General features: G+C 41.9%; 1 protein-coding gene across 12 annotated transcripts in view; it reads left to right on the top strand.

The window, feature by feature from the left end:
* The window catches only part of ADAM22 (ADAM metallopeptidase domain 22), a 125,814-nt gene extending 120,339 nt beyond the window's left edge, over positions 1 to 5,475 (top strand). For all 12 annotated transcript variants that reach the window (XM_033166217.1, XM_033166218.1, XM_033166219.1 and 9 more), the window contains 2 exons: positions 4,321 to 4,444; positions 4,790 to 5,475. In XM_033166217.1, coding sequence (XP_033022108.1) covers positions 4,321 to 4,444; positions 4,790 to 4,810 — 145 coding nt within the window. In that variant the 3' untranslated portion in view covers positions 4,811 to 5,475. The remainder of the gene's footprint in view (positions 1 to 4,320; positions 4,445 to 4,789) is intronic.
* Positions 5,476 to 15,227: the final 9,752 nt, after the last annotated feature.

Below are 15,227 nucleotides of genomic sequence, written 5' to 3'. Positions count from 1 at the left end.
GAGGGATAACACAACTTATTCACTTATCTACTTGTAGCCATGCACGTTCTCGGGAGCAAACACAGGGAATAATTGGCTCCTGAGCAGAGATGAGGACTTTTAAGGCGGAAATTGTATCCAGTTTTGTACTTCAGTGTGGATCCTTGATGAATTTCAGGAGTCAAACAGAATGAGCAAAGAATTTCTGGAAACCAAGCATGGTTATCCTAATTTGACCATGGCAGAGTACAGTCATTGCTCTATGATATATTCTGTGTTCACAATATTTTTTCGGCCAATCCTTTTCACACATAAGTCATAGCCACTGTCAGGACATCCCTTCCAGCTAAGTTTAAGTTCATGAAATAATTAGAGCTGAAGTGCACATGATGCAGAAGGAAGGAATGGACAGATATCATGACTGTGGACTGCACTGTTTCAAACCATGTATAACATTTCTGAAAACTCATCAGCATAGATTAAAAGGTAAAGGTACCCCTGGCCATTAGGTCCAGTCGCGGACGACTCTGGAGTTGCGGCGCTCATCTCGCTCTATAGGCCAAGGGAGCCGGCGTTTATCTGCAGACAGCTTCCGGGTCATGTGGCCAGCATGACTAAGCCGCTTCTGGCGAACCAGAGCAGCGCACGGAAATGCCATTTACCTTCCTGCCAGAGCGGTACCTATTTATCTACTTGCACTTTGACGTGCTTTCAAACTGCTAGGTGGGCAGGAGCATAGATTACCTGCATGCAATAAGCAAACCTTGGGGGGAGGGATCTTTAGCACTACGTATCTCATCCCAATCCATTTACTTTATGCAGAGAGCTTGTTTGGTGGAGGCGCATTCAAAAAGACAACATCCCATCTGCATTCAGAAGAGGGCACATTAGACAAATCTACCACTTCACTGCATTTTTTCCGAACAAAGATTGTTGAGCTTCCTTTTCGTGTCACAGAAACAGCAGTTGGGCACAAAACACGGATGCTCTTGTCAAATAAGAATAGCAAGCTATTAGAAAGCTTGATGTATTTTAACGAGCAAAGTTTATCAGGATTCTCTGGTTTCCTTCTGTGATGATGTCCAAGAAGGGCACCTGCAGTTTAATCAGGAAATGTACTTATTTCAGATTGTGGTTTGGGTTTTGAAAATGTATTCCTGAATATACTCCTAAAGTAAGCACAGAGGAGGGACTTACACACAGGGCTGTCTTAAGCATATGTGGCGCCGGGGTGCAAAGATCCGCCTGGTGCACCCCCCCCCCCAGGTTGCCCAGTCCCAGATGCGAAGGAGGGCGGAGCTGGCTGGCTGCCTCACCATCTCGGTTGCTCCCAAACTCGTGGCGCAGAGCCGCCTGCAGCAGAAGAGCCCACTGCGGCGCTCCAACTGACGGGCGGGTTCTTCCCCAGACTCAACTCTCAGGCCCCTGACTCTCGGTCTGGTGTCCCTGAGAGCCCGGTGCCCGGGTGCCCTGCAATGCTAGCGCCTATGGGTAAGACAGCCCTGCTTCCGCTTGTATCTGATTTTGGAACTCTTTGGATGCTTCCAAGATCCTTTGGGTAATGCCTATACATTCTACACACATCGTTAGGGCAGATCACTTGGTTCCTAAATGCATTTGTGATGAATAAATAGGCAGTGCCTGTTGGGCAAGGCACACACTTCATATTAATCATAGACGCAAATAATAATAATAATAATAATAATAATAATAATAATAATAATAATGTGTTTTTTTATTTGTACCCCAACCATCTGACTAGGTTGCTCCAGCCACTCTGGGTGGCTTCCAACAGAATATAAAAGAGCACGATACACCAGACATTAAAAGCTTCCTGAAATATGTAGATGATATCTGGAGAAATGTGGGGGCAACTATGGTGTTTGGTGCAGAAAGTACATAAACATGGTCTGAGATGCACGGAGGTGAGGGAGGCATAAGGGATCTAAGCAGGCTGCTGGCACAGCCATGTGATTAGGGATTTAAAAAAAAATCCTTCCTTGAGTTCAGGAAGCCAGAGGGACCCAGGATGGAGCGTGAGGAAGGGCTGCCATGAGCACAGGACTGGGGTCGGGGCGGTGAGTGAGTCTAGCATTTCGTCAGGTTACCGGAACATCTGAGACCAGCTGTGCTTCTGACTTTTATGTTTTCTTGCACATGACCCAGATACAGAGCTTCCTTGGTCTGTCTTGATTCCAGAATTGATTCTTAAGACAATTTAGTTGTCCATGCCCTTGTGTGTATAATTCTAGTCAATAAAGTGCAGACACCTTATTGACTCGGACAAGAATGCCCTTCCATGTGATGCCGACATTGACTTGCTAGTGCTTTCCTCACCTTGTACAGAAATGCTGATTTCTCTGACTAATCAGTCCATTTTTGTCTATCCTCCCCACCCCTCGCCCCCACCCCCAAACCAGACTCCTACTTTGGCTGGAACCACTGTGCACTGGATGTTGCTTGCATGTCTACTAATTTGGGTGTTCAGCTCTTTGTATTTGCCTTTGTTTCTTCACAATTAACCCTTTTTTGCCTCTGAACTTGCATGCCTTCTGTATAATGTAACATGTTCTTATACACTGTAATAAATGTTTCCGCTGCGCTGCTTTCAAAAAACAACTTATGTGCAGTCCTACACCCGGGACATATTTGCCTGGGAGTAAGCCTCACTGAACACAGTTGAGGCTTAGTTCTGAGTAGTCACGCATAAGATTGCGGTTAAGCTCTGAGCCAGCGAAGACTTACAGCAACGTAGGTGAAGGATGGGGAACCTGCGGCCCTCAAGGTGATGTTGTACTACAACTCCCATCATCCCTGACCATTGGTCATGCTGGCTGGGCCTGATGGGAGTTGGAGTTCAACAACATCTGGAAAGGCCCCAGATGCCCTCATCCTTGACATAGGTGCACAGTTGTCAGTGGGACTTGCATTAGAATAAGCCAGGCATAGTCAATCCTGGCTCTCCAGATGTTTTTGGCCTACAATTCCCATGACCCCTAGCTAGCAGGACCAGTGGTCAGGGGTAATGGGAATTGTAGTCCCAAAACATCTGGAGGGCCGAGTTTGCCTATGCCTGGTATAAGCAGTCGGTGACTCTTTAGTACACAGTCACTTTTTTTAAAAAAAAAAGTTATTTTGCCAGTTCCTCATTTTCTTAGCCAGTACAGAAATGCACGAATAAAGGGGAAATGTTGATGCTTTGTATGTATATGCTAGCAGCCTCATACCCAGCTTTGTTTGGGAATTTTAAGAAACAAAAAGATTAGGGGCTAAAAATCAGTGCAGTGAACCCACCTGCTCTCTTGATTTGAAATGGCATCCAAATGTATCCAAACATGGATGAAAACCTGCTCCTTGATCTCAGGAACCATCATTCAAAATTTGGCTAATATGTCTTAAGAGGTGTCCAAATGCATAACGGACAACTTTCCAATATATATATAGTAGGTACATAAGCCTCATCTGAATTATACATTTAAAGCAGTATCGCACCACTTCAAGCAGCCCTAGCTTTCCCAAAGAATCCTGGGAACTGTGTTTTTTTTTTTTAAAGAGTTGTTAGGAAACCACTATTCCTTTCAGAGAGCTACTATTCCCAGAGTCCCTTGGGAAGAGGGTTTGGCAATTAAACCACTGTGAGAATTGTAGCTCTGTATAGTGCAGATGAAGGCATAGATACAATGTGATATGAGGAATAATTTTTAGTTAAATAATAATGAAAACTTAACATATATTAGCTCAGTAATCCCTATAACAATTTGATAAGATAGACCAGTATCGTTATCTCCAAAATTCCAGGTGACAGAGGCTCATTTATAGCTCTGTCTTTTATTCGCCATGCTACCCTAAATCTGGTTCATAATAAATCATATTCTCAATTTTATAAATAGCTTATTTTTTTATCATTTGATGCATAAAATTATAAGAAGTCTGGTTCATAGTATGTAGTTCAGCCTTTGCCAATCTGATGTTTTGGACTACAACTCCCATCAGCTCCATCCAGCACAGCCATTCTGGGTAAGGCTGATGGGAATCATAGTCCAAAACATCTGAAGATTGGTGAGGACTAGCTTAGTTGAGGTCAAAAAGTGCAGTCCCTTGAGAACAACTCTTGCAAAGTCTCCATTAATATGAATTAGAATTGCTCAAGGTTTGTACAGGAGTTGGTCCTACTGAACTGTTTCCTAAACTATAGCTTGGAAGCCTTTGGCTTCTTTTCCAACTATGTGTGGCAGAGTGATTGACTCAAATTCCCAGCAAAGCTTCAAAGTAGTTGCAGTTTCTGTAGCAAGGTTGGTATCCCTAGACATTCTGTTTATTTTTGTCTTTTCAACACCTCAGGACCCTTTCCCCTGCAAAGTCCCCTTCGTCATCTACTGGCTCCATTGCCTCCAGCAGAAAATACCCATACCCGATGCCTCCCCTTCCTGATGAGGAGAAAAAGGCCAACAGAGCAAGTGCCAGGGTAAGCCTCACTTCTTCCTTGGATCTGCTGCATACTTAACATTTAAGCTAGATGCAGACAAACACCATTTTGTCTTTCACTGTTGTTTTTACTGGAGGAGCCAACTGTTTATCCATCAATGATCTGGTTGGAATGTCAACTTGGGTCTCTGTCCACTGAGCCACAGTAGCTGCTTTCGCTCAGACAACAAAAGTTTTCATTACAAAGTTAAAACATGGAATACAAAAATTGTAGAATCATGGAATTGTAGAGTTGAAAGGGATCCCAAAGGTCATGCAATGCAGGAATAGTAGTATAACAGGAACAGTAATAATGGATATTTCTCTTCTCTTTGTCCTCTTACAGCTATGGGAGACTTCCATTTAGTTCCACTGTCTATCTGAGCTGATACCAGAACTGTTTACTTCAGATTTTATACAAACTCAACATTGCTGAGTCGCTGAACATTCATCTGCTAAGTGGACAATTTGAAGGGCAGAGATGCTGACCAGCATGGAGCGAACAAGTTCCCTGAAGAAGGAAAAGGCAATTTTCTGCAGCAGATTAGGATTTTAATTACAAGTAAAGAACAACCAAACCATATACATACCCCATTAACCTGGGATACATGGAACTGAAAATATAAAAGATTATTCCGCATGATGACAGATAATATGTAGATGCGCAGATGAAACTAATTGGGAGTCCCAAAGGTGGGGTTTTCTCTGGTCTAACATAATCCCAAATAACTTTAAACAAACAAACAAAAATAGAATTCAGAATTTGGTATGTAAACATTTATGCTGTGTGCATGAATCCCTCCGTTCACCACTTTCCATGTGTAAGGGACTAGTCATTATACTTTAGTAAAACTAGCATGCAGAAGTAAGAAATGTTTTTTCCGCAAGTGGGATCCGAAGAGGCAAACATTATGACATAAGCAGCCAACAACAACAAAAATGCTTTTTTAATTTTTATTACTTTTTGTGATTATATTCTCAGTAGAAACTCATACGTGTGTAAAAAGTTGTAAAATACCAACAATGCAATTATATAATGTGGGGTTTTCTTGTTTCGCTTGAAGAACACTCATGAGTGAACATTACATGTCAAAGAATCTTAAGGGCCAAAGTAGGTGTGGCATGGAAGGAGGACCATAGGTCAATGGAAGAGCACATGGCTTGCATGAAAGAGGTTCCAGGTTCAATCAGAATCATCTCCTAGCAGGACTGGAAAAGTCAGCCTTGGAGAATGGCTTTCAGTCATCGTAGACAACACTGAGCTAGATGGACCAGGGGTCCGACTCTAAATAAGACAGTTTCCAATATATATATATTATTTTAATAGCAGCTGCAAGGGGAGGGATGGTTCTGTAGTGTTGGGGAGGATTTTTCAATCTTTTCCCCAACCGTGCTGTTTCCCCCTCAGAAACCGCCCCACTGTAGCTGCTATGCCAAAGCTCAGGTGCTAACCTGAAGGGTCTAGAATGCCCTCCTGGATCCACAGAAAACAGTGGTTCACTGCAAGACATATTATTCTCCTTCCCAATGGAATCAATGGGACTTTAACGGAGCACTTACAAAAAACAATGGCGTCACAATCAGGGACCACAACAGTGAATGTGATGGTGGTCAGAATGGCACATTTGCTGTATATATTACATTTTTTTCTGAAGTTCAGCTATCCAGAGCTCCTAAGTTATTTGGCTTCACCAATTTATCCTATGTGCTGATATAATACTATGTAAATAATGCACTTGGCCAAATAAGAGCCATTAACTGAACGGTTTGATTAAGTTACCAGAGGCCATTCATCTATATGGAGTTGCATAATACAAGTATGGAGGAATCTCTGTTCCTACATGGTGCACTATGCACTATCGGTATGCTATGTTGTTATTGGCTATATACTGTACATTCATTGATGTTCCTGAACTGAGTTTGTTATGAAAGATTTTGCAAAGTTTTTTTTTAAAATCAAATATAGGGAATCTTGTGAAGGTGACACAATATTGCCAGTATAGATTCTTATATAGGAGCTGTTATCTTGACTTACTAAGCACAAGGATAGGGAATAAATTTGTGTGCCTCCAGATGTTGGGACTCCATTTCTCTTCAGCCCCTGCCAGCATGGCGAATCACCAGGAATGATGGGAGATGTAGTCCAGCAACATCTGGAAGGACACAGGTTCCCCGTTCTGTAATGTAACATTGCAGGTGATAAGATGGTCATACGGAAAAAGGAAAGGGAGAGGAATCTTCAAAGGCATTTACAAAATAATGCTTTTTGTGTATTTTTTTTTAATTAACAATATGTTCCAGTCAGTATGTTCCTGTCCTCTTGTTAATTGCATTCCAAAATAACTGTGAGGTAAAATGATAAAAATGAATAAGCACCTTATTATAGGTCTGTGGTGTGTATTGTAGCTCTCAAGGTGTGTATTAGGTAAGATTTTATATATGATGCTTTTTTAGTATCAGAAGTTGCAACATATACATGTTGGGACCAGAGATGTTTAATTCTGATCTTTTCCTCCAATGATTCCAACATGGTTTTTTTCCTAGCAGCAACTAGAGAAGGGATTTTCGGAAAACACTGCCTTGCAGAACCCAGAATAAAGTGATACCCACATGCATGGCAAGGAATTAATGGGCTGTTGAAAAATCTGTATTTAAAGCATTATTTGGCAAGGGCATCATCTGATCTTTTGACAGTATTTGAATGGAAACAGCTTCTAAATTTCTAAATTTTATATCTACTTAACACAATTCTTTGGTACATATGTTGCCATGTGTGGCCTTCCTTCATTTAACTCAGGTATAGAGCACCTGTGAACCCTCCAGATGTTGTTGCACTCTCAATTCCATCAGCCCCACTGAGCCTAGTCCCTGGTTGTGTTGGTGGGACCTGTAGCCCAACATCTGGAGAGCCACAGGTTCATCTGTCCCTGATGTAACTGGACTTACTTTAAGAAATTCCACTTAGTTGAAAATGTTGGTTCTGTGCGAATATAAAGTACATTTAAGAATGTCTCCAATTGTAAAATATGTAAGACTTTTAAAGTGTTATATTTATAAGACTCTGCCAGTTATATTTATACAATACTGGCCTTGCAGTCATAAATAATCCCTATAAGAAGCATAAAGTTGGGTATTTTGATTTGTAATAAATAGGAAAGGAAAGTTAAAAGAGAGAGAGAGAGAGAGAGCAAATTCCCACATAAGAAAATGTCTAAAGGATTGTACAGTATATGTAAAAGTATAATTTTGCAAATATATAATGTCAGCCAGAGACTGGAGGGTGAAAGCTAAGTTAACATCTCGTGCCATTAGACTTGGGGAAACTTGGTTGAAAACCTGGCTGCCTTTCCCTTGGTTTCAGTGGATTTTGAAGCAACTTCTGGAATGCAACCTACCCTCAGGTTAAAGGAAGGTTAAAATAAAAAGGCCAACTCCATATTAATTGTAGAGAACACACACACACACACACACACACACACACACACACACACACACACACACACAGCTTTTTGGTCCTCAGTATCTGAAACATTTAGATGTATATCATGTGCCTTTTTGGATCTTTTTTTGTTTTGGTACAAACCTAAGCATCATTTAAAAGAGACTGATTAAGTCCGCCCCCCCCCCAATCCTCCTCCATCTTTTATTTTCAGGTTATTAGGAAGAGTGAAGTTTTGTTGTTTTTCCAGACAGAGCTGAATGTAATGTAGTGTTAGTTGAGACAACTTCAGAACATTCATTGAGAATACACCCTGGTCTGCAGTTAATGGCATACACTGTTACCTACCATTGTTTTGACCATTACTAATATTTGTAAATATTCACCCATTCAGTAATCTTAATGTAAAGTTAAAATATAATTTTAATAAATCTTGGCTTTTACTTCCATGGTCTAGTGCAGGATTTCTCAGCTCACAAAACTGGATTGCCTTGATGTGTGAAAGGGTCACAAATGCTGGTCAGTAGGAAATGATGACTTAAGTCTGGATTAAGAAGGTTAACTAATGGGTTTTGAGTCCTGAAAGACAGAAGATTCTGAGAGACGTGCTGCTTCTAGCTATCTCCACACTTTTGATCCATGTGGACAGGTCCAGGGCATCTGCTTGTTTTATTTTAAGCCATATGTACATAAAGACTACTTCTGGAGATGCTTCTGCTGAACTGCGTTCACAGGCAGAGGCAATGGAAGGTTCCCCAAAATATTTATTTCTTCTCAGGATAAATGAGCATGCCTCTTTTCCGTAGAGATTTCCAGTAAAAGGTATCTTAGTAAGATGTGATTGAAATGGATGTCAACTGCAGCCTTGTTCCTATGAGCCGCTGCGCCAGCAAAGAAAATAGAAAGGCAGAAAGCAATAAATTTGTGATCCTCCAGATGTTGAGCTCCAACTCACATCTGCCCCAGGTAGCATAACCAGTAGTCAGGGATGATAGGAGCTGTAGTCCAATAACATTGGGAGGACCTCAGGTTCTCTGGCTCTGGAGTAAGGATTGTGGTGTTTATGAGCTTCCCTAGGCTACTGTTGCAGCAACAATCCATGAACAGGGGGCACAGTCAAAGCTTATTTGCTGCTATTTACTGTAGGTGTTGCAGTGAAACAGAGAAGCCACCCCAAATTCTTGTGAGACTTCACTAAGCATGTGGCTGTCTCATGAGATATTTGGAGGAATGACTAAGGAGTCTTTGTAGCTGATCCAGCCTCATTCTGTGGACAGCCATTGCTTGGTCTGGTACTCCCAATGCCAGTGGCCACTGAGTTCCTTGTACGGCTGTTTAGGTGACACCACTTGCTTCCTCTTTTGTCTGAAGCGTGGTGGCTGCTACACCTCAAACAAAAGAGAAAGGAACAAAAGAGAAAGTGATGCTCCATGGCTCGGCAGCACAAGGTGGCATGGAACATGCATTTGGCCACCCCTGTCAATCTACTGCCTGAGGAAAGTTGCTCAATGTGCCTCATGATAGGCACAACAATAGTTTGCAAAAGCCTTTATGCAGCAATGAAATAGGCAAAATGAAGGCAATGGATGGGGGGGGGGGCGACATAAGAAATCAGTAATATCTGACAGCCACTACAAATGGTAGTATGCAAAGCCTTTATAGGCTATAGGAAGGAAACTGGCAGCTAAAAGGCAAAGAATGGGCGTGGACCTGGTAGGCCTCAGAACAGACCCTTCCTATAGTTTGCAGCTGTAATTAGTTCAGCACAAGTCACCTGAGCTGTCACAGCTGCATTTGATTGGCAACTGAATTACCAAACCTGAAATCAGGCCCAGGCCAACCCAACTTGGTATATTTTTAAAAGAGTGTTTCTTCTATAAGCATGCAGCAAGACAGCAGCTGTATGAAGGTAAGTGAAAATAATTTTCATTCCAGAGTGTTGCTGAAATGTTAGTCCACGCCTGCTGGGTTAGGGTTTGTTTTAGGTTTGTGAAAATAAGTGGTGAAGTCTAACACTTTGTTCAGTTGCCTGAATCTGGCATCATAATGTAGTGAGTGAAAACATTAGAAGTAGCTAATAGTGTCCTAACTTGAAATGGCTACTTTTTCTTTTATTGTCTTTTGTGTGTACAAAATCCACTTCTGTTGGTAGGTTTACAAGAATTGATGTAAGGAATCCATGACAGTTTTGTGGTTTTTTTGGGTGGTGGGGGTGGGGGGGACAGTCACCATTTCCCCCTTCCTTCCATGGTTACACTGCTAATCATTCATTTTCACTCAAATGTCTTCATTTTCAAATAAGATTATCTGGTGTGTGTGGAGGAAGAGGTGAGGGAGTTCATTGCTTAATTTGGAGTCTGAAAGCTTTCCTTAAACACAGATAAGTTCTGAAGAAATTTGTTTGGTCTTTTGAACATGGCTTCCAATATTTTCTGTCAGGGAGCTGCACTCCGCTGCCAGGCAAAGTCTGTGTGGGTATAATGAGCTTCGAGCTCTGGCACAAAATTAAATAATGACAACATGCCTTTCCATCCCACTCAGCTCCAACTGAGTTTAAAAGAGCCCATCTCGTGTCCAGGGAAACATAAAAACTGCTTTTTAATAGCATCAGAGCTTGAAATAGCCAGATGTGCAAATGTGAAACAGTTTACAGAGCAGCTATAGTGGTATTTGGGACAGTGTTCCATGTTGGTCTACTAAAATTTTTACTCTTCTTGCTGTAATCTTTGGCGGTTCCATGGTTGTCTTTCAGAGAAATGTTTAATGAGTTGTTGTTCTGTGTATAATCATACCACTACAGCACCTATTCATGCGAAGCCTCTTTGTGAAAGATCTCTAGATAAGCCATGCATCTCCAGCTGTGCTGAGAGCTGTTCTATAGGGCTGTATGTATGTTTAACAGGCAGGGAAACCATGTAAGCACTGTAATTCCTCACTTCAGGGGAACATGTGGCCTTCCTGATGTGGTTGAATTCCCAGCTCCTACCAGCCCCAAACAGCATGACAGAGATGATGGAGGCTGCAGTCCCAGCAAAATTTAGAGAACCGTGTCTTACCCCCATCCCTCCCTTACATGCAGGCTTACAATATGGAAAAGATGTTTCAGTCCCACAGGAGAATTCTGGAGCTTATGGCTCTTCAGGTGTTGTTGTACTTCAACTCCTATCATCCTCAGTCAGAGTAGCTAAATCAGGGGTCAGCAACCTTTTTCAGCCGTGGGCCAGTCCACCATCCCTCAGACCATGTGGTGGGCCAGACTGTATTTTGAAAAAGAAAAAGAAAAAAGAACGAATTCCTATGCCCCACAAATAACCCAGAGATGCATTTTAAATAAAAGGAGACATTCTACTCATGTAAAAACATGCTGATTCCCTGACATCCATGGGCCGGATTGAGAATGCGATTGGGCCGCATCCGGCCCACGGGCCTTCGGTTGCCTACCCCTGGGCTAAATGGTCAGGAATGCTGGAAGCTGCAGTTCAAGAACATCAGAAGGGCCACAGGTTCCCCATCCTTGTAGAGAAATTGTGTCAGAAGCAACTCTGGTAGATACCTCCATGTTACAACCTCTACAGAACCCCCTGAGACCCCCCAGGTATAGGGCGGTATATAAATTCAATAAATAATAATAATACAGAGCAAGTCTATGTATGCTCACTTAGAAGTACTTGGCCAACTCCCAGGTGAGTAGAGGCATGCTACCTTAGACTGCCAATGTAAACACAGCAATAGTACCATGCTTGGTGCCATTTTCAAGACCAACTGGAGAGCTAAAATCCAAGGAGAGGGTCAACCAGTGCTTTTCAGCCCACAGCAACCAGCCTATTTTTTTTAAAAAAACCAACAACTTAAACTCAGAACATAGTAATAGCGTTTTCTTAACTTTGAAAACAAGAAATATTTTACAGTAATTTTTCTTCTAACATATATATATATTTAGTTGCAGTATGATTTATTAATAAAGTAGTATTATGGGTAGAATCCAACTTAGTTCTATTTAAGGTAGACTCAGTGAATGTAATGGCTCTTAAGACATGCACATGAATTTCAATGGGTTTACTCTGAATAGGACTAACATTGGATACAACTGGGTTTTTGTGTGTGGAAGTTACTAGGGATATGCAATGCAGCTTAAAAACAAAGCAAAAACCCACACACTAGAGGCTTGACCTTGTAACAGGAATAGCTCTGCGAAGTTGCGAACTGCTGTAGCTACAGGAAATTTAGAACCATGGAAAAATAAAAGTGGAATAAACCAACTGGAATAAGTCGATAAGGGATGGTGCAATGGTAGGATACACCGTATCAGTTTGACAATCAGGGTGGTAGAAGATGGCACAGTCTGAATCCTGCCAATAGACTTTAGCAGAGCAGTTCAGTAAGGGGATAGGGAGAATCTCTGGCAGTAAAACCACCATTTTCTGAGCCCTATTAGTTTTACACCAGCTAGGCAGAAGCTAGAGGTAAAGAAGCACACTGACTCCTGGGCAAATGGGAAATCCACTCCGATATGCCATCCTTTTGTCCTCTCCTCTGGAACAGTGACAACAGAGAGGCAATGACAGAGGTCCTTTCCATGGTGGTTGGGCTTCCAAGGGCATACCTGATCCTATAGCCTTCTCAGATGCCCTCCCAGGAACCAATTCTCCTTTGAGATGCATGCAAACAAAAGACAAACTTAAAATCCCACCCTTTTTACAGTGGGCGCAGATGATGATGATTATTTTTTAAGCCTGAGAGGCCTTAAGACCTTACATATTCAATTTTTGCAAAGTATATTTTTACAACCAGTTTAGAAGCACTTGCTTAACTGCCCTTTGAATATAGTGGTGCTAGTTGTTAACTAAAAAATACCATACAGTAGCAAGTCTGTAAATACAAAGATACCATGTATATTGGTCTAATAATTCCTGCTGATTGCCTGTGTTGAGAATCTGTGTAGTATTTGCTAGGGCGCACAGTGTGGTGCATATTAAACTGTAAACCTTTGCACAATCTTTGAGCAACAAGATACCACTGTATTATTTACGTACTAGCCACAATCCGAGCATAATGTAAATGTGCTTTTAGTGCCATTAATTATCCGTGAAATTTAAACACACACACACACACCCTTAACTTAGGGTGGCCAATTTTTATTAGAATTATTGCAATGTTTTTCAAGTAGCAGTTATTATTTGTGACATCTTAAATCTACTGCTGCAAATGTTTTCTATAACAATGTCCTTGTTGTACTATATATCTAATGGCTGATTTTTTTTGCAGTAGCGTGTGTGTCTTGTGGATATGGTAAAAACAAGCACTGTATTCACTATTGGAGGCTGAACCATATGGCATTTTGTAATCGTTTTACTGTTTGGAACTGTCTCACTCCTTCTCCTGCTGAAACATCCAATGTTGACAAATGATAATGCAGAACCTTAATCACTACAGCTTTGAATGCAACTTAACTTCCATAAGCACCAAAATTCATGAAGCTAGCACACACTTTTCCCATAGTAACATTACTATGAGCATATCTAAGACAAAATGACTTAATTTCTACCTTTACTCATGTATTGTAACATTCAGTAAATATGACTCAGTTTAATATGATTATGGTGTCCTCTTGTGTGTGCTTATTTTTTTTTTTAAAAAAAATAATTTGGTGATTTCAAATTATTACTGTGGCTCTTGAGGGGCTTTTTTGTTTTGTTTTGGGAGGGTGGCAGTGTGAGGAATTGCATCTTTCTCCTGACAGCAAGAGATGTGTTATTTATCCTTCCACTAGTTGTTAACCTATTAGCACAGTACATAAATACCTGTTGAAACGTAAGTTGCACATTCAAACATTTCATAATACCAAAAAAAATATGAAAAACTAATTGGGGCAATCTTCTTGGCAGCACCTTTAACAGAGTGGCCTGTTGCAGCTGGTTGGTGGATTATTTTATATATAAAATTTACTCATATATAAATAAGTATATTTGGCCTATTTTGTTTTAAAATAGAGACTCCACTCCTCTGAGCCTTGTCAGTAGTTCACCTCTAGAACAATTGGGATGTAAAGCTAGTTGTAGAACAGGGAAAAAGTAATTTCCTGTAACCTCAAACTGGTGTCTTCCAGATGTTGTTTGACACAGCATGGCCAATTGTAGTTCAAAACATCTGGAAGGCACAAGATTGGTGAAGGTTGCTCTAAGGAATGGAACTGTCAAGCTGATTTTTCTTTACCTTTTCTTCACCTTCACACAAAAATGTCTGTCTGCTAATGAGTGTGTTATCTCCCTCACCCCATAACCTTTCTAATGCTCTGCAAATTGTCTCTTCAGTAACAAATCTGAGTTTCTTGCAAAGCTTGGGTCATGAAGCATAACATATGGCTGCAGAGAGTGAAAAAATGTGTGAACAAGATGGGAAGGGGAAAGCCACCTGTCAGTCACCTGATGTTGCAGCCACAATCTTTTTTGCCTGCACTTAAGCCTCAGAATCAATCCCTACAGGCAATTAAGTTCAAAAAGTATGAAAACTGTATTTTGCTGCTTTGATGAGGGCATGACTGTCCGGCACCCTGAATAGAAGCACTCCACATCAGGCACCCTGAATAGAAGCACTCCCGGAGCGGTGCGGGAGCGAGGCTAGCCGCCCGCACAGTGTGTGTTCCTAGCCATCCACACGGTGAGCGTCAGTGGGGCGCCACTAACTGCCTGCATGGCAAATGTCCCTAGCTGCCTGCTGCCCGCACTGTGAGTGTTGGAGGGGGTGCCGCAAGCCGCCCGCAGTGGCAGCGTCCATAGCTGTGTGCTGCCTGTACGGCGAATGGGGCGTGGCGTGGCAATGTCACCCCTCCTCACGGCTGACACCCGCGGGGCAGGGCGCACCCCCCTTCCTCGCCAGTGCTCCACATTGCAACATTTTGTTGTAGGACCCACTTGTGGAATGTAATACGACAATTCAGTTAAGATTCAACGCCCCACCCCCTTCGCTGTGCTTTGCAGTGGTGGCTGATAAGGGGGTGCACCCCACCAAGACTGACAGCTCCATAACCTCCAATCATATTAAGCAGATTGGCATAGGGCTTCCTTGGATTTGTCTAGCGCCAACCAAACCCCAGCCAATGTAAAGCTTCACAACTCAGCCCATAGATGCCAACACCTTCTGCAGCCCCTGACAATCAACTGGTTTTTGGAAGAGATACCTCCAGCCACTCAGAGCTCTTTACATTCATTAAAACCCATTGTGCTGCATGGTGGCTGAGAGTCATGTCACTTCAACAGCAAGAACAATATTCTCCAAGTCAATTTCCTCATCATAGGAGCTGAAGAAACATCAGCTACAGGAGGATTGTAGTTTTGCTCTCTGTGGC

This window comes from Lacerta agilis, chromosome 12 (assembly GCF_009819535.1).
Source record: "Lacerta agilis isolate rLacAgi1 chromosome 12, rLacAgi1.pri, whole genome shotgun sequence".
Lineage (NCBI taxonomy): Eukaryota > Metazoa > Chordata > Lepidosauria > Squamata > Lacertidae > Lacerta > Lacerta agilis.
The sequence above is the reverse complement of the archived record's forward strand: the minus strand, read 5'-3'. Positions and strand labels throughout refer to the sequence as shown.